Here is a 19,422-nt window from a genome sequence, read left to right as displayed (position 1 = left end):
CAAGACTACCAGTGTGCTTCCTGCTGCAAAATTCTGCTTTTCTTTAAAAAGCCAGCTTGTAATTTTGTAAATCATACAGACTTTTAACATTATTCCCAGTGCTTTCTCATTCAGGGGCGTTTAGCACTGTCTTCACAGGTCATGGACATAAGAAGTTCCTAACAACATTTCAAGAAAATGAAAACAAATGCTTGAGATTTCACAATATTTTTTTCCTAATAGATTATGCATGCCGTTTTTTTATCTTCAGAAATATTCAACACTGCTTAAGGCTTGCCAGTTATTACCGCTTTGCTCAATGTAACAATAGTGACAACACATGGGAGAACTGGGGACGAATGCTTCACTCAACCCAGGTGATGGCTGCCACAACTGCAGTGCCACTAGTACCATATCTGCACTGATGACGGGAACTATTTTAAGCAACAGACATAGGTTTTTCAGTTTAAGATGCTTTAAATTATGTATCCTCCAATTTCACTGGCTATCTCTTAGAGCTCTTTTGGATGCTCATTTGTTTCTTCGGTTAATATTTCTTAATTCATTCCAATATTAAAAAAAAGTCTTAATATTTTGGTGCTGGAGCACAATGACTCTACTTTTTGTTAGGTAATACTTCAGTTGCAGCAAATTTCCTTTAAAAGGGGAAAGGGAATTGGCATCTAACTAGGGAAAACTTGAGAGCTTCCCAAGGAGGCAGGCCATGATGTGTTCCTGAGGAAAAATTTGTAAGGGAAAAGGAAGAATGGGAAGCATGAGTAAAAACTGCAGCAACAACAACCACTGCCCTCAATAATAGGAGGATTCTCACCAGGGCGTAGCTATGGAGGGGGAGTTATAATGATAGCATTCTTCACAAGAATTCTGTCCCTAATGAAATTTTCCTTCAGTCCCCTTCCTTCAGTCCTAGCATTGTAGTTCAAACCTAGAACTCCAGTTTGCTGTGTTTTCACTCCCTTTGTTTCTTTGCCTGCTCGTTTTCTCTCGCTGTCTACTTTCAATTTGTGAATGCTTAATGGAATGTTTAAGTTACTGTAACACTAGAAATTTGTGGAGCAAGAAAAAATTCATTTGGGGTGGAATAATTCTTATTTTTTTGGGGGGGGAACAATGTCCTCATTTTGCCTCTCCCCTAGCTACATCCCTCTTTCAAAATGCAGGGCTGTTGTGCAGGGTGGTACCAATAACATAGAGAATGATATAGATAAGTTGTTAAAGTCCTTTTCCAGGTTCCTTGTGTGTCAGAGCCCAATTGAGAAGGCTCCAGAATCTGTCGATTGCTTCTCCTCACAACGACCTCCCAGTGTTTGGTTACTCTGGTAAACAGGACTGCTGGTAGTATCTGGATGCAACACTTTCTCTGATACCTGGCCAAGAGTAGGGTACAGGGGAAAAGAGGAGGACGTAAAACAGATTAACACCATTAACTGTGTGGATAAATGTGAGGGCAGGGAAGTGTTTAGTTAAAAATAATAATAATTGTAAGCTGCTCTGAGAGCCTTTAGGGCTGAAGGGCAGGGTATAAATACCATAAATAAATAAATAAATAAATAAATAAATAAATCCTTGCCACTTACAAGATTCTGAACATTTCTTCTCCCTCAGTCTGCTGCAGATCATCTACCAGAGGAAGGAGCAAAGTGCGACCCTATCTGCCTCCCCAAGGCTTTTCACCTCAATCTTGCTGCAATCATATTATTACAAGAAAACAGAAACATACCAGTTTGGGAGCTAGTGTTACTAAACGTTTGTTCAATAGTGTGGTGGGAGCTTTTTGTGCCATGGATAGTCTCTGCAACCTCTCTTCCTCCTTCCTCTTAACTCTGCTGTCCCTTTCCTATGGTCCACCCCACATGCCTTTCTTTTTTAATTTTTAATTTATTTTTTAATTTTTATATTTATATTCATTTTATATTCATTATTTTATTTCAAATATCGCTGGCAGGACTCACACAGTGCTCGGCTGCTAGCTCCACCCCCTATAGACTCACAGAAGCCCCACTCCCTCAGCAGCAAACCCACTCTCCCAAGTTTAATTTTTTTCTTTAAAAAAAAACCCCTCACCCCCACAAAAATGCCACCCAGAAACAGCTTTACTGGGGCTTGTGGATTGCTCACTGCCAGCCCTATTTTCCACCAGGCCTTGTGCTTCTGCTACCCAAGCTTCTGTGGCCAGAAAGCTCATAGTCTGCAGCACTCCCTGGCTTGCTCAAATGAGATGATGCATGTAACCTCCATATTATCTCTTTCTCATCCTTTCCCTCCTGGCTTTTTTAGTGCATTTGTGCAAAATAATTTTTGGTGGGTTTTTTTGGGCTATATGGCCATGTTCTGAAGGAATTTATTCCTGATGTTTCACCATCAGTGAGTGAGTGGGGTGTATATATCCTGTTTGACCCTTGGTTGAGGTAAATGGTTTACATGTTAACCTGTGTGTTCTGACAGAGGTAAATTAGTGAGCTTTAACTATGGAATCTGCCACAGAAGACTCACCTCTTCAAACTTCTTGGCCTTATATTGATCGGCCCCCTTCAGGAAGTTGAGAAGAATGATGTCACAGAGGACTGTCCCCTAAGGCAAAAAGAGAACAGGTGAGATGGCCTCTGGAGCAGAGAACAGAAACCACAAATAGGATGAAAAAACAAGGCTGATGGCATCCTGGTCAAAATTTTCAGAGTAAGCAAGAAACTTTCCTGTCCAAAACGAGACCTGGATCCTTGACCCAATGGAGCTCCCTGAAATCAAGCACCCTGTTCTACAAAACATTATGTTCTGTTTTCCTCAAATGCTCTAAGTTAGGGTGGGCAACTGCAATGGGTCTTGAGGCTAATTTTCTGCTCTTGTGAACCAGAAGAGCCTGCATGGACTGCCAAAAATGCATCAACACCTCAAACACCTAATCCCAGAATTTTGTTAAAATTTGAGATTTTTAATGTTTTGTAGCCTATTTAAAAGATGAGCTGCTACTCCTGGGGGATTCTAAGAGAAACAATTCTCCCTTGTTGGGGGACCTGGTGGGGAGGCAGGGGGGAAACAAGGTGGTTCAGGAGGTTTGAAGGGACTGAAGAGTACAAAAAGAGCCTTGGGAGCCACATGCAGCCCCAGCCACCATTTGTTCTAAGGAGACCTCGTCTTGATATGGCATCTGCTTACATCTTGCAGAAAAAGAAGAGATGCATCCTACAAAAAAGAGGAGGAGCAAGATGCTGCTGCTGGTGGTGATGGTGATGATACTCCTGCAGGGAGGACAAAGTGCTCAGTGTTCATGGGCAACTTCAAGGCCCTTCCTTGTTCTCCTTTCTTGTGGTACTGGACTCCCTTCAAAATTAATTAATTAATTAATTATCCCACCTTTCTCCTAAGGCAGCTGCCCTTCAAATAGATGACTTTGAGCATGGCCACTCTAACGTGGTATCTTGGGAAAGGGATGTAGCCAATGGCGATATGCAGCCCCCAAGGCCATTTTTGAGGCACTTTACGAAGCTTCTCCCATCCTCAACGGTGCCAGTGATGTGGAATAAACAATGTAAGGAAAGAAACTGACAGAACTTCCAAGGAAACCAAACAACTTACCACCCCAACGGATGTGAAGGCTGCCACAGTATTGATGAGGGTTGGGATGATATTGAACTTCCCAGCCTGAAAGAATACAAGGCAGAGTTAGCATGTTAAAATAGGGGCTGACCCAGATTTGAAGGGAAAAGAAACTATAGCAGTAACGTGGCTCTCCATCTTCCTGTTGTAAAATAGGCCAAGTTAGGGATAGCTGGGCTACAACTCCCAGCATTCAGATGGCCATGCTAGATGGGGGATTCTGGAAGCTGCAGTGCAAGATAAATATCATTTTCTAGGCTCTGGAAATGTGTTCCTGGCCATACATGAAACATTGTCTTCTCTACTGTCTTGTGGGTTCCCATGGAATGGCTACAGTTACTGATGATAAATTGATCAGAAAACCATTTCTGCTGTAAACAAAATCTTTAATTGTCAAGAATCCAATATTCCATGTATTTACAGTACCTAAGCAAAGGAGTGAAGGATAGGGAATTTTAGGACTCTATCACATGGGGTTAAAGCAGCAGTTTACCTTTCCCAAATTCAGTGCTAATTCGGGTGGCAGCTGGGTCCTATCACTGAGAAATCACCACCGAATTACCACCCAGGTCCGTCCTGAATGCAGCCCAGGTCGTCTAAGTTACTTTCACAGCCCCTTTTCAAAAATGGAAGCTTCTGTCTTTTAAAAATGGCCACTGAAGTAGCTTATTCAGCCCAGGCTGCACCCAGGATGGCGGTTTGGCAGTGATTTCAGTGTGATAGGACTTGGCTGCCTCTCGAATTAGCACTGAATTCAGGAAAGGTAAACTGCTGTTTCAACCCCATGCGATAGGGTCCTTAGAGATGTCTCATATACGGGGTCACCATGAATCGAGAACAACTCAAAGGCAATTAACAACAGAGCATAACATTGTGGGACCTGGAAAGGGGTAATTTACTTCTACATCCCCAGTCTTCATTGAGGAGACGGGAAGAACAGGAGCCCATACTTCTTCTCCTAGATGGTGCTATTCAGGAGTTAGCTAAGTTATAATTCATGCCTGCAGGGACAATAGAAGATATGTAGAAAATGGGAGAATGAGCAAAGATTTTTTATCAATCAATTGGATTTACACCCTTAGATGGCTCCCTGGATAACTGCCATCTCCTAGTATTGTCATTTTCACCAGCCCAAACTGTTATTTTATTTTTGCCCTCTATCATTTAGAGGTGCCTCAGTGCAGAGCTTGGAAAAATTACAGCTTTCTTTTCCTAACATATCCAGCTGTGTAACTCGGGGACTGGAACTCAAAAAAGTAACTTTTTCTAGTGTCACATATAAACTAAAAATCTCAATTTACCTGTAATGCCAAGTGAACAGAGGGATTATGGGCTAAAATATACATGACAATACTCACATATTTAAACAAGTATGTTTAAATAAACTTATTTTGGAGCAAAAATAGCTGCAGTTCTTGATAGAATGCACAGTCCTAATTTGGACTTAGGTCCTGTGCAGCTTTTATGAGGGAAAAATAGCTCCCCTCATGGCTGATTTTTGCCAACACTTGGAAAGTTACTTTTAAAATAGTTATTAATTAAAATTATTAATTAACTATTAATTAGTTAATTAGTTAACTACCTGGTTTCTTCAGATTCAAAAGCAATTCAAACAGTTCCATGGCTATTGTTGTTGTATTGACTTCAGTAGTTCCTGACTTATGGTGAACCTAAGGCAAACCTATCATGGGGGTTTCTTGGCAAGATTTGTTTAGAGGAGGCTTGCCATTGCCTTCCCTTGAGGCTGAGAAAGTGTGACTTGCCCAAGGTCACCCAGTGGGTTTTATGGCTGAGTGGGGAAGTGAACACTGATCTCTGGTCATAGTGCAACACTCACCACACTGGCACCACAAAGAACAGATCAACCCATCATCGTGTTACATTTGTAATACAGCTGAGTTGTATTACAGTTGTTGCAAAACAGGAATTAAGTAACTTGCAATGTGTTTTTAGGGACTTATTTCTAAGGTTTGTTTCTGTCCCTGAAAATATTTGTGGTGAATAGTGCCTTTGGGACAAACAGTGACTAGGCTGGGATGCTTTTCAACAGGAAAAACAATGTGGGACCCTAGTTTGGAATGCGAGCATGTTGCAAAACAGTCTCCTGTGGCTGATTTCTCAACAGTGAAGCACTTTCTAATCTGATGTTTTTCCATCAAGGAAGAAAGTTCCCATCTTTTCTCAAGTCCCAGGAATGGGAGAAATACAGGTCTGTAGTCCTAGAAATATCACACAGCTGCACTTAATTCCCACTCAAATCAGTGAGACAGAAGGCCCAATACACGTGCCCTATTGACCTGAGTGGGACCCCATGTAAAGTGTCCCATTCTGGATACAGCTCATAATCTTTTCTTTACATTTCAACACCAAAGGCCCTCTTCAGCAGTTCTTGCTCTCATGGGCCCTGGCACTCCACGCATTAGAGGGCAAAGGTTTGCAGTTGATAACCTTGTTTGACATGTGGAAGTTGCTCCCAATGCAATTCTGAGCCATTAATTAATTTCTCACTTTTCTCAGAATACAATCATAAAGGGGAAGTTCTAAATCATAGGGGGAGAACTGAACAAGCTTTCTTCAGCTCTTCACTTTCAGTACTCGAAGGGGCATCAGGGGCAGTCGATGGGGACACATGGGAACAGGTAGGACCACAAAGTGCTTTCCCACTCTGCCCTTATGCATTTCTGTTCACTTGAGGTATAAAGATCCTACACAGGGCTTGACTTTCAGCAAAAAGAAGGGCCTTGGTTTTTTTGTCTTCTAGATCAAAGAGGTGCCTCAGGGTTGTCTCAAGCAGGGCTAGGGCAGTAGTAGTGGTCCTCCAGATATTCTCAGCCTTCAGATTTCCAAATCCTTACCATTGGCTATGTTGGCTAGGACTGACAGGAGTTTTAGGCTGAAAAAATCTCTAGGGCCACTACTACTGCCCTAGCCCTGCTTGAGACAGCCCTGGAGCCTGGCCTCTCAGCAGCCCACTTTCCACACATTGCTTTCAATTTGTGCAGTTGCCCTTCCCACTCACATTCCCATATACCAGAACATCGAAACGAATGCCGTATGCCTTCATCAGCGTGCGGAACTCTGTGCCATTCTCTCGTTTGTAGTACTTGGCATACCTGTGGGCAAGAGAAAAGTGTGCATGGATCCAGAAAACTTCACAATCTGTTTATTCCAGTACCATGTATATAAGTGTACATCCAGTGTGCAACAAGAAGGCAATGGTGAAGTTCTACTGCAGGGGAGACATACCAACTGACTTTGGTGTAGTGATACAAGAGGCAACCCAGTTGGCTCCCTGTGCATATAACAGTACCTGCCTCCTGGCATGTCATTTTGAAGATTGAATACAGAAGGACAATCTGTATGCCTGAACACACTACAGTTGGCCCTTCGTATCCACGGATTCTTTATCTACAGATGCACTCATCCATGACTTGAAAATATTTTAAAGATATATAAATTCCAAAAAACAAACCTTGATTTTTCCATTTTATAGAAGGGACACAATTTTATGACGCCATTGTATTTAATGGGATTTGAGCATCCAATGATTTTGGTATGTATGGGAGGGGGTGTCTTGGAACCAAACTCCAGCAGATACTAAGGATTGGAGATGAAAACTGGGTGGACCTCCAGAGACATGGGCTGCAACGCAACACTCCTCACAATAGGCTATGCTGACTCGGGGCCTTATCGCATTACAAAAGATCAGAGGCAGCGAGATAGAGGCAGCTTTTCTGCTTACCTTCTCACATGCCCATAAAGTACTTCTGTTCTGCTCCCATGCCTTTTGTCCTGCTGGAAAAATCTACTTGGCAAAACTCATGGTCAGGGACATAGCCAAGGGGGTGGGTTCTTGGGGTCCGGACCCCCCCCCCTTCCATTAGTTAAAATGAATGGTGTGTGCTGCTGCGCCACTGCACCCAAGCCCCATTATAATGGTAGCACTTAGTCTGGACCCCCCCTTCCCAAAATCCTGGCTATGTCCCTGCCATGGTTTTACAATTGGCTCTCTTTGGAGAGAGAACGGAAGTACTATGACATCATGCAGGACTGTAAACAGAAAGCCACTTCTATCTTGATGCCTCTAGTCTTTCTTTTTTGCAATGTAATAAGGTTTTGGAGCTGATGTAGTTTCAGTCCAACAGCATCTGGAGGGCCACATGTTTTCCATCTCTGCAATACTGCACAGAGGAATCAAAGAACTGAATAAAAATGAATGAAATAAAAGATCCCAAAATACATGGAAAGCCTTCAGACCACTCATGTCTGTCAAGCTCTGCATTATCTACTGTGTTTGGCAGACACTCTCAAGTTTCAGACCAAAGGATATTTCCTATTGGCCATTACATGAGAGTTTATATTGAGATGACAGAGATCAGGGATGGAACTGGAGGATTTCTGCATGCAATCCATGTGCTTTAGCATCAAATCATCCCCTATCTCTACCTTGGCAGTGTGAACACACATCCATTTGAACACCTCTAATAGAGAGCCAGTGTGGTGTAGTGATTTGAGCGCTGGACTATGATTCTGGAGACGAGGGTTTGAATCTCCACTGAGCCATGGAAACTTACTGGGTGATATTGTGCAAGTCATACTCTCTCAGCCTCAGAGGAATGCAAAAGCAAACCCCCTCTGAACAAATCTTGCCAAGAAAACCCTATGATAAGTTCACCTTAAGATCACCATAATTCAGAAATTACTTGAAGGCACACAACAATAACAGATACTGTATCTATTAAGGAAGAATGTAAATCTTTGTTTATTTCATTTTCACACATTTTTTAAAAAAATGTTTTCTTTCCCCTAGATGAAATTGCAAGAGTTTTTGCAGGTTTTCTAATAATTATTCACAATTTGGGACTTTTTTTGCAAAAAAATTCAGGAAGATTTTGTGCAGATGTATTTGTGTGTGTGTAAACAAGTTTTTGTGATTTCTGCTTTGATTGAAAACATGTGTTAGTTTTTTCACTCTTGCACGAGTTAAAAAATAATCCAAACTTAAAGTGGATAACAATATTTTAAAAGGAGTGGTGAGAGGTGTCAAGACACTCATTGAGGATAAGGAAATCCATCAATATACTTTGCATCCCTAGTACATGCGTGACAAGTTCTGTAGATGAAACTGCATAAACTTTATCCCTCTGAACTTGGAGAATGGGAACAGAGCGAATGGAAGGGAAGAGGAAGGGAATGGAACTGGGGGGTGGTGGTATGTTTTTGCATGTGAGAATGCCACCGATGCTGCTGGGAGTCCCCAATCAGTTCCCCATCTGTCCCACAGCAGCCGATTTTGAAGAACAATTCTGAGTTGTTTTTCAAAATCGGCTGCTGTGGGACAGATGGGGAACTGTTTGGGGACTCCCAGAGGCATTGGCGGTGTTCTTACATGCAAAAACATACCCCCCCGTTCCATTCCCTTCTCCTTCCCTTCTGTTCTGCTCCGTTCCCATTTTCCAAGTCCTGTGTGATAAATGATTCTATGATTCTATGTTCCAGTAATGATATAATGCAGATGGAAGACCTGTGGGCAGACAGGTGAGGATAAGGGACAACATGTTTGCAAGCCAGAGTGAGGGTGAAAGTGTGTGGAGAGGAAACTGAGTTCATAAAGGATTGCGGTGGAAAGAGGCATTTCTAGGTGTTTGATTCAGGACTATAACTTTCAACTTGCCTGAAATTGTATCCTTTAGAGACCCTGCTCCTTTCAGAGACACTGTCGAGCCGATTAAAGGAATAGCGGGGGATGCAGTGCTCCTCAGAATGGTCTAAGTCACAAACCCATCCAATCTTAATCCCAATTATTCCACCCTGGGAAGAAAAAACAAGTCTTTAGGAGATATCTGCTAACACAGAACTGTCCAACAGAGAAGACAAAGCCAATTCTAAAGTCTCAGACTCAAGTTTACCATGGACCAATTTGCCAATGAACACATTTGGACTCTTTTGCAGTCTGGCACACCAGAGAATAGTAGAGAGATAGACTCTTGCATTTCCAATTTTAACAACTCACCCAGGCTAACAACAACTTCTTACAGAACATTCACTACCACAGCCCCCAGATTGTGGAACAGCTTGCCGGAGGAGATCCGTCTTATCACCACCTTAGATGTCTTCAAGAAGGCACTAAAGTTAGATCTCTTCCGGCGGGGCTATCCACCTGATCTTTTATAAGAGATCTTAAATACTCTGCTTGTGATCTGATTGTATGAATGTTAGTGGATGATCCATTATTTTAGTGAATAGTAATGTCATTGTTTTAATGAATATATTTTATACGGAATTCTTTTATTGCTGAAATCCCACCTCAATCTGCAGGGAGAGGAGGGAAATATATTATTATTATTATTATTATTATTATTATTATTATCCTTACATTTGGATCTGAAAATCCCTATATTGTACATGCTAATGATTGTCTGCAAATGATAGTAATTAATTCTGGAGCAATTAACACATGGGCAGGGAAAGTGTGGCTCTACAGGGGTTCCATCAGCATATCCAGTAGTAAAAGATTATGAGAATGGCAGTTCAACAATCTTTAGAACAGGGGTGAGCAAAGTGTGGCTCATATGATCCCTAAATCCTTGTGACCCCACTCAGAAAGTCCTGAAAAGCCCCAAGTTTTAAAAAAGTGTGGCTGATTTTCAGACAATTTTTTGCCTCCAAACCAGCCACCTAAAAAGAAAAACACTTAAAAATCCAGTGGTTTGGTTCCCCTGACCTCCAAAGCCTTCCAAACCTCCAAAAGAGAAACACAAATCCTCCCAAATCAGCCAAAATGGTAGTTGGAAGTTTGCATCATGCCAAAATGTGCTGGTGCAGCCTGTCAGTTGGATGCAGGGAGGAAAAATGGCCCTTGTCCCCTGCGAGAATTGCCCCTCCCTCCTGTAGAGGGCCAGACTTTAACTGCCATTGTGCTAATCCAAAGTATGAAATGTATGCTACCATCAACAAGAGAGGAAGCATTGTGTAGTGGTTTGAGCATAGGACTAAGACTTTGAAGAAGGAGGTTCGAATTCCCGCTCTGCTATGGAAACCCACTGGGCCATACCTGCTCAGCCCCAGAAAACCTCATGATAAGTTTATCTTACAATCATCATAAATCTGAAATGACTTGAAGGAACACAATAACAGCAACAAGCCATCAATAAAATTCTCCACCAATAATCCATGCCTATACAGTCATCCCTCCATATTTGCGGATTTGACTAATATGTTCTCTCTAGGAATATCTAGGTCTTCCAGCGCCACTCTATGGTCAACTTTAACTAAAAGTTGCACTGAAAGACCTATAGATTCCTAGAGAGAACACTCCACTATCCTTTGTAGCTCCTCCAAGGCAGTTCTATGGTCAGTGTCTGTCGAACATCAACCACAGAGTTGCACTGGAGGACCTAAAGATACCTAGAGAGGTGTCCTCTCAGTAAAAACATGGTGTTTTTGTTATTTGCAGTTTTCCCATATTCATGGGGGTCTTCTGCCCCTAACCCTAGAGAATATGGAGGGACAAGTGTATATTATTTTGCTTGCTCCCATTTTCTCACCATTCTCACCTGAAAATCCTTACACCTTGGCTGTGTCCTAGCAAGTGGCACCACTAGTGTACTATTTATTTCATCTGTGTACCTGCTCCTTCCCTGAGGAAATTAGAGCAGCATTAAAGAATTATTATAACCCTGAAAGGAAGGCTAGCTTGAGAAACAGGATCCTCCCAAGGGTGCTGGGAGTGTGGCAGCTGAAAGCCAGCTTTCCAAGCCACAGATTGGAATTCAATGCTGGTCACTCCTTCACAGTGGCCAAAAAACATCCATGGCAATATCACATCTTGGCAGCACACATTCTCACCGTCATAGCTAATGAGGAAAAGTTTTGGTCTGCAAATTTCACAATGTCCCCAAGGCGCAAGATAGGACAGAATGGTTGCTTTACTGGGTGAAAACGGCATTTCTGAATATCTTCAGTTGTGAGGTTGGGAAGGAGGTTTCCCCTGGGAAAGAGATGAATAAAACCATACCAAATACATAGGTGAAACAATCCTAAACTCACATTTCAGAGACTTTCCAACCTGTTCTTTCATCTAGAACTAACCAGAAATGACACCAGAACCACAGCTATCATAGTGTGAAGGAGACTGGCCTAATGAGATTGGAGGAGAGTTCTAGGTGAATGGCAAGCCATATCCCATCCATCTAATCCATTAACTGGAGATACTGCAGATTATCAAGCCATTATTCTCCCCAATGGCAAATTGGATTATAAAACTAAATATGGATTGCCTGGAACTGTTACAGAGGAATCTTGGCAAGCAATTCTGTCTTTACACAGATGTTTTGCTAGCACTTGAGCACAAAAATTGGATCTCTAGGCTCTCAAGGAAGCTCTCACACCTGGGTCACTCTGCTTTCCTCCTATGGTGTAAACTCACAACTGGGTCAGTCTCACATCCTCCTATGGTGTAAACTCACAACTGGGTCAGTCTCATATCCTTCTATGGTGTAAACTGGTTTTATAACTGATGGCTGTGGCAGTATTGAAACTGCACTGCACTGCTGTTTTCACACGGCCACCTGCTACCCCAAGGCCCAAGTCAAAGGACATTTCCACATTAAAAGAATGTCCAAAAGGTAGCCTTCAACCCAAGTCCATTTAACATTTATCTTGTAGCACCTCTGACACTAAGGAGTTTATCAGACAAGAGAAACTGGAAGTATAATCCAATGGCAATCTGAATGCAATCATGGGTTTAACATTATTGCGTGCTAGACTACCACACGCAATTTCGGGCAATGAAGCTATTTTCGGGCAATGGGAAGTCAGTTCGAATGCAATTTGAATTCATGTAAATTCGCTGAACTAGCGAATTCACGTGAATGCATTCTGGCCCCACTTTCTTTTCATTTGAAATTAAGAGAAATTCCTCCCGTGTAATAAACTCCTAACTGAAAGAATGAGCTTTAGTAGACTTGAGCCTACTTCCTCTTTCTTTCAGTTAGTCTCAAAGGTGTTACAAGATCTCTTTACATATTGATTTTCCAGACTAACATTGTATTTTGAATCCTAACATTTCTTGGGAATCAAATCCATGAGTGCAAGTTTTGACTTCAAGGTTTATGGGATAGACTCCCTTTACTCACTTTTCAAAGTTGAACAGTGGAAACCGTATACTGTTCTTAATAAAGAGGGTGAAGTTTTCTGCTTCTAGCATGATAGGTCTGTAGGGAAAAACATGAGTAAAATTAGCCTCTTGGAATGGGAGTCAATGCAGGAGGCAAACTATAGGAGGGAGAGGAAGAGACAAAGAGAGAAACCTCTCCAAAGATCTGTTCTCTATCTGCAAGAAGTAAATTTTGGCCTGTGTTGTACCTGCACTATGCTGTTACATCAGTTTCATACCACTTTAATTGTGATAGCTTCATCCTAAGGAACCCTGGCATTTGTAGTTTGGTAAGGGACTTAGAAAGTACCAAGAGCTTCTGAAAAGAGATGGATTGAGAATTAAATCCATTGAATTTGATAACATAAATTTATAATGTACAATGTAAAAATGCATAGCATCCTTCCTGACTGAGGGAATTTGAAATAGGACATCAATTATTGACTATGGCATGCTACAGACTGTCCTTAAAGGATGGTCCGGTGGCGGTGCCGTTTGTGCCACTGGCAAGCCACAGAGGATATACCGCGCGGCTTGGCAGCGGAAAGAAAAAAAGTACAAAAGCGGCTTCTTTTTGCGGTGCGCCATTGGCGCACTCGTGACATCACCTGGGCACTGTGACGTGTGGATGCTATGCGTCCATTACATCAAAATGGCGGTGCCTGTGTGAACAGGACGCCGCCATTTTGTACGTACTCCGTACGTACTAGGGTTGCGGGCGTCTAAAAGAGACACCCCCAGGCAACCCTAATACGTACGGAGTACATATAAAATGGCCCATCTGTAAAAGGCCATATTAAGATAAAAGGAGGGGTGAAATAGAAAAAAACTGAAGAAAGGAAAATGGCAATAGATTAAAAATGATGACACAATTATTAGAAACCAAGAAGAAAATATCAGAAATAATAATGCTGTAAATATTGGGTGAAGGGGAAGAATAGAAACTAAGGAACATGGTAACTACATATAAAATGTAAAATAGATAGAGAAGATGTTATAATATAGAGTTACATATATTGCTTTTTGGTGGTATCATAATTGAATGTAACACTCAGCATATATATATCAGAATTTTAACAGGACTAACAGATATGTAGCAAACTTAGAAATTGCCAATAAGACAATAAAGCTTAAAATATTCTGTTTAAAAGGGAATAGAAGAAAGTCAAAAGAAGACAACGTATCTTTAGTTCAAAGGAAGGGAAGGTTTTTTAAAAGGGTATAAATGAAGTGTTGGTGTATAATGAAGTGGAGAACGTGTGAAGGAGATAACTGTACAAACATATTGTTAAAGTTTTGTATTTTTTGTAAATTTGTGTATTTTGTGTGTGTTTCATTGGTTTTTTTAATCAATAATAATAATAATAATAATAATAATAAATGAAATAAGAACTACAAGGTACACTTCCTAGCAGAAAATGCCCCCCCCCCCCAAATGTAATGCTTTGGGGTACTGAGGTCTGAAATAGCCATATTGTTCTGTAGAAGAATGGAAAACAAGAAACCCACAAATATATTGGCTGGGTCAGATGTTCCATGCTGGGCTGTTGGAGTTGAAGGAGATGAGAGTCTATTAGCAAGTGTGTTAATGGCATGCACAAATACATAACAAGGGCCTTAATCTTAAACTGAACCCTGGTGGAGGAGTTGGGGAGCATAAAAATAAACTCTAAACCCATCAGGGAGCCCACAGCATTTTTGGGACAGCTCCCATGTGAGTGTCCTTTCCCTCACTGCTACTACTGAAGCAAGTTGCATCCCTTAAAATGTTTTCAGGTTGCCGGGCCATCACTAGAGGTGAGTGAACTGCACCAGGGTTGCTGGCCAGGCTGGGAAAGGGAAGTGTCAGCACTGGTGGCAGGAGTGGCAGCCACAGTCCCCTCTCTTTCCTGCTGTCATTGCCTCCCTGTCCTGCCCACCCAGCAGATCCAGAAGGGCTGCCGGGCACAGGCTGGAGGGTGGCCCAGGCAGTTTGGCAAAGGATGGTGGGGGTGGCAAGGTGGTCAGGACTGAGGGAGGGCAGGTGGAGGTGCCCCTTTCTGCCTGCTGCCATTTCTCCTTCTGCCCCCTGCCCTCTCCTCCTCTTCCCATGTTGTCTCTTCTGTGGTGGCTGCCTGCCTGGAAATGACACCAATCCTAGTGATACCACTGTCAGGATGAATTGCACTGTCAAATTGGCCCTGCTGGCTAGGGTACTCTGGGAACTGTAGTCCTAGAAAGAAATTTTGCAAAGCTCCAATTTTAATTTCTTGAACATTTCAGTTTCTGAAGAAGGTGTGCCCTACTTCTCCCATACCAGGAGAAATACAGGATATACATTTGAAAAGCAAAATAAAGTAAATTCAAAACATGCAAGCTGTTCACAAAAACCTATTAACCTTTTCCCCCTCAACACAGGACTTTTTTTTTATTCGTCTTTTCTGTTTAAATATGGCTACCACAGGAAGGCCAAATCCTGTGGTTTAATCCCCACCAGAGTAGACCTATTGAGTCGATTGTGGAGTGATGGACAGTGTTTCCTACATATGAAATAAACACGGGCTATTCTAGATAAACACTTACACATCCACATTGTCCACCTCTGCTGGGCACCAGCCCTGGATTTCACAGGTCCGGAAAGTGGCATTGTAATTAACACACCGACCTGTTAGGATCCCTACAGAAGGAAATAATCTGTCATGGCTGGGTAACAACATGGCCTAAACATTCCTGTTAGTCCCAACTAGAGTAAAACTACTGAATCAATGGTATCTTGGTAAGTTAACTTTTATGTAAGTGGCTACTCTAGTTGAGAGTAATAATAGGATTCAGTCCTAAAAGTCAAAGTCCAATGTGAAGTCGCCTACTCTTGAAACCTGCTAAGAAATGTATGTTCATCTCAAATAGCAATATTGGCTGCATTTCTCACTTTGCACTGCTCACTGGAGATCTTGCTTCTGAATATATCTGCTCACCCTACATTTAGACTAAGCCACAGGAGCTTATTGTCAAGTTTGCTTTGACCACCATTTTATTTTGGGTCAACTCTGTTTGAATGTGCTTACCCAAGAATGTTCACTACTCAGACTGTTAATGTGTGGAGACTTTATAATGTATACAGCTCTTCAAAATCTTTATGGGCTTTTTGTCTCATGAAAAACTTGTGAGAAAGATTGAGATTTTCCTGATTTTACAGATGACACACTGAGGCTGAGAGATAACATCTTACACAAGGCCAGACAAAATATATACGTAAAACTGGGATTGGAACACAGTACTTCCAAATTTAAGAAGACACTTTCTGTAATCATCCTACTTTTTCTTATCTCAAACTATTCCACAAATGCAGAGGCATTTAAAACCACACAGCAGAAAAAGTAAACTCTAAACCATGGCTGGGCGCACACAATTTTGGGGAAGGGAGGAAGTTCCCCATTTATGTCTCCACTGCTGCAAAATATGCTGCTTTGGAAACAATAAATAAATGCATGGCAATTTATTATTACAAAATCCTTAGTATCCTATTATTACAAAACAAGGTGCAGTCCTTGAAATGCTGTCAAGCTGAACTGTGCTACCCAAAACATCATCTAATTTAAAAACTAGGTGCATGCTCCCAATACATCTTGTTTTAAAGGACGATTGTACTGCCATAATGCCACCTCAGCAAATACTAGAATTCAACTAGTACTTCACCTCTTTTTCTTAGGAGGCATAATATGCTTACCCCCTCCTGTGGTGGGGACAGGCCTCTTGCAGTCGTTGTTTGATTTACATTTGTAATCAGATTGGTTCTGAAATACAAAGAACAGATATGTGCATAGACCATAAACTCTGGTATTCATATTTTTGTTTCCATTTATCATATTCCTTTGCTGCCCTTTTGAGATATTTGGATTTCTGATGGGAAAAATGTTGTCTCTTTTCCCACCACTAGTTTTACTTGGAATGAATCCATAAAGTATGAGGGAGAAGAGAGCCCTGGTACTGCAGCCACAAGGTTGTGAGTTCGCTCCCAGGGCTCCCAGGTTGACTCAGCCTTCCATCCTTTCGTAGGTTGGAAAAATTAGTACCCAACTTGTTGGGGGCAACTGGCTTATAGATTGTAAACCACTTAAAGAGTGTTGTGTTCATTGATAAGCGGTACAGAAATGTAAATTTTCCCAAAGTGGAGATTTTGCACCCTTGTATTCTTCCTGGCGATGACTCACAAAACTGCAGACTCACACTCAGCCCCTGAGACCTGGCAATCCAATATCCTACCAATGATGGAAGCTCAGTGATATATAACATGCTTTGCATGCAAAGGGCCTCAGGTTCAGGCTCTGGTATTCCAGTGTGGGTTGGGAAGGAGCCTTGGCTGAAACGCTGGAGAACCATGGCCTTTCAGCATAAGATATATGCAACAATCATTTGATTCAGTATACAGTAGCCTTCTAGAAAGATAGAATCATAGAACTAGAAGAGATCACAAGGGCCATCAAGTCCACTCCCTGCCATGCAGGAATACATTTCCTAACAGATGGCCTTGCAGCCTCTGTTTTAGAATCATAGAATCATACAATTGGAAGAGACTATAAGGGCCATCCAGTCCAACCCCCTGCCCTGCAGGAACTCACCATCAAAGCACTGCCAACAGATGGCCATCCAGCCTCTGTTAAAAGACCTCCAAAGAAGGAGACTCCACCACTCTCTAAGGCAACGTGTTCCACTGTTGAACAGCTCTTACTATCAGGAAGTTCCTAGGTGGAATCTTTTTTCCTGTAGTTTGCATCCATTGTTCCATGTCCTATTCTCTGGAGCAGCAGAAAACAAGCTTGCTCCATCCTCAATATGACACCCCTTCAAATACTTATACAGGGCTATCATATCACTTCTTAACCTTCTCTTCTCCAGACTAAACATACCCAGCTCCCTAGGCCTCTCCTCATAGGGCATGGTTTCCATACCCTTTACCATTTTGGTTTCCCTCCTCTGGACATGCTCCAGTTTGTCAACATTTAAAAGCATTAAAACAGAGCTTGGGAAAGTTGGAATACTTCGGACAGCTCCCAGGATCTTCAAGCCAGCATCTCTAAACTGACTATGGAATTCTGGGTGTTATAGTAAAAAAAAAAAAAGGGGGGGGAGCACTTTTCCAAGTTTGATTCTAGCTTTAGTCAAATGTTTTCTTTCATAGCCCTCTAAAAATAAATAATAACTAGGGTGCAGCACAAAGGGATGTGTGCCCCCTCTATCCCAAATTCTGCATGCTGACTCCAGTGCTAAAAACAACTCAGCCATGAGAATCTGAGCAATCCAGGAGAAAACACATGTGCAGTTCATCTCCCTTCCTCCCCTCTTGCCTCCCCAACTCACCTCAGGGCAGAAACCTTGTACCTGGTTCTCTGTCACAATGAGCTTGGTGATGATAACAAAGACTGATGTTCCCTAAAGAGAGAAGAGGATGATGGGGGAGTAGAATGATGGAAAAGAAGAAGTGGTGTCACATTATTGAATCCAAGGGCACTGTGACATAGAAACACACAAAATGAATGACAGAAAGAGAAAGAAATACAAAACTTTGTTGGAGATGGCAGGGATGCAATTCACACTCAAGATGCCTGTGTATGCACAGGTAGTCATAGACAGACAGATCTCCTTGGGTTGCCCGACTGTCTATTTTAAAATTTCAACTTTTAATAAAATTATATGCATTTAATAGCAAAAAAGGGAACCAGATTGAATACAGTTATAACAGAGAAAGGAACAAAAGATCCAGAACCTAACACAAACTAATAATTCAACACAATTGCATGATCTATATATCAGCATAATATCACTAGGTCTAAGTATTCTGTTCATATGTCTATTCTCTAGCTGCAAGTGGCTAGAATGGGTTAATCCAAAAGTTCAAGTGTGTTTCCAGAGGTTCAAATGACGTGGTTTCAAACTTTGTGCATACAATAAATGGATACCAAATCAAAGCAAAATTGTTTCCCTCTGTTTGTCCCTTTGGTGCTCTTATCTGATATGTTATTTTTTCCACTAGATTAGAACGATGGACCATTGTGTCTTTATCCAGGAAGAAAAAGAGATCTCAGTTGAGAGTTGCCAGTGCTTAGCAATTTCTAAGTATGATGCTGTCCAGAAAACAGTGGGTCACTGCTTAGCCCAATCGGATCTTCCTTCTGCCCTAGACTGGATGCTCTTAGGGTGCTGATGTCATCTTTTCATGCCTTCCTCTGAGCCTGAGAGTGTGTGACTTACTCAAGATCGCCCAGTGGGTATCTATGGCAAATTTGGATTTGAATCCTGGTCTCCAGAATTGTACTCTAATACTCAAACCAATATATACTCTGGCTTGCTATACATGTCTGTTCAAAACTAAATCACACTAATATTATTGAGGTTTACTGTGGATATAGAATTGCAGTGCATGATTCATCAGTAAAGAAGAATTGTTTGATAAATTCATTTTGCACCTAAAAACAATTAATCAAGGGAAATCTTTAAATCTATTTTCATTTTTATTATAAACATATTTTTTCTATTAAACAAAACATCAAAATATAACAGCGGGATACAGACTGCCCCTTTGGGGCGGCCTGCACCCGTCCCTTTCCTCGACGGATGGGGGCCTGAGCTGCCACAGCAGCAACCCCGGAGGCCCTGATCTGCCGCTTTACCAGGCCTCGGGGAAGCAGCAAAAC

The 19,422-nt window shown here is 41.8% G+C and overlaps 1 protein-coding gene across 1 annotated transcript in view; it reads right to left on the bottom strand.

Annotated features, from left to right (window-relative positions):
- Positions 1-221: 221 nt before the first annotated feature.
- The window catches only part of P2RX3 (purinergic receptor P2X 3), a 41,416-nt gene continuing 22,215 nt past the window's right edge, over positions 222-19,422 (bottom strand). The window contains exons 3-12 of the mRNA XM_089523079.1: positions 18,089-18,160; positions 16,458-16,524; positions 15,314-15,407; positions 12,732-12,809; positions 11,443-11,584; positions 9,269-9,405; positions 6,614-6,707; positions 3,574-3,639; positions 2,494-2,571; positions 222-1,367 (exon numbers count right to left, since the gene is read on the bottom strand). Coding sequence (XP_089379205.1) covers positions 1,242-1,367; positions 2,494-2,571; positions 3,574-3,639; positions 6,614-6,707; positions 9,269-9,405; positions 11,443-11,584; positions 12,732-12,809; positions 15,314-15,407; positions 16,458-16,524; positions 18,089-18,160 — 954 coding nt within the window. The 3' untranslated portion in view covers positions 222-1,241. The remainder of the gene's footprint in view (positions 1,368-2,493; positions 2,572-3,573; positions 3,640-6,613; positions 6,708-9,268; positions 9,406-11,442; positions 11,585-12,731; positions 12,810-15,313; positions 15,408-16,457; positions 16,525-18,088; positions 18,161-19,422) is intronic.

The sequence above is a fragment of the Sceloporus occidentalis genome, unplaced genomic scaffold, assembly GCF_023333645.1.
Source record: "Sceloporus occidentalis isolate IW3139 unplaced genomic scaffold, rSceOcc1.0.p SCAF_4, whole genome shotgun sequence".
In the NCBI taxonomy this organism is placed as follows: Eukaryota; Metazoa; Chordata; class Lepidosauria; order Squamata; family Phrynosomatidae; genus Sceloporus; species Sceloporus occidentalis.
The sequence above is the reverse complement of the archived record's forward strand: the minus strand, read 5'-3'. Positions and strand labels throughout refer to the sequence as shown.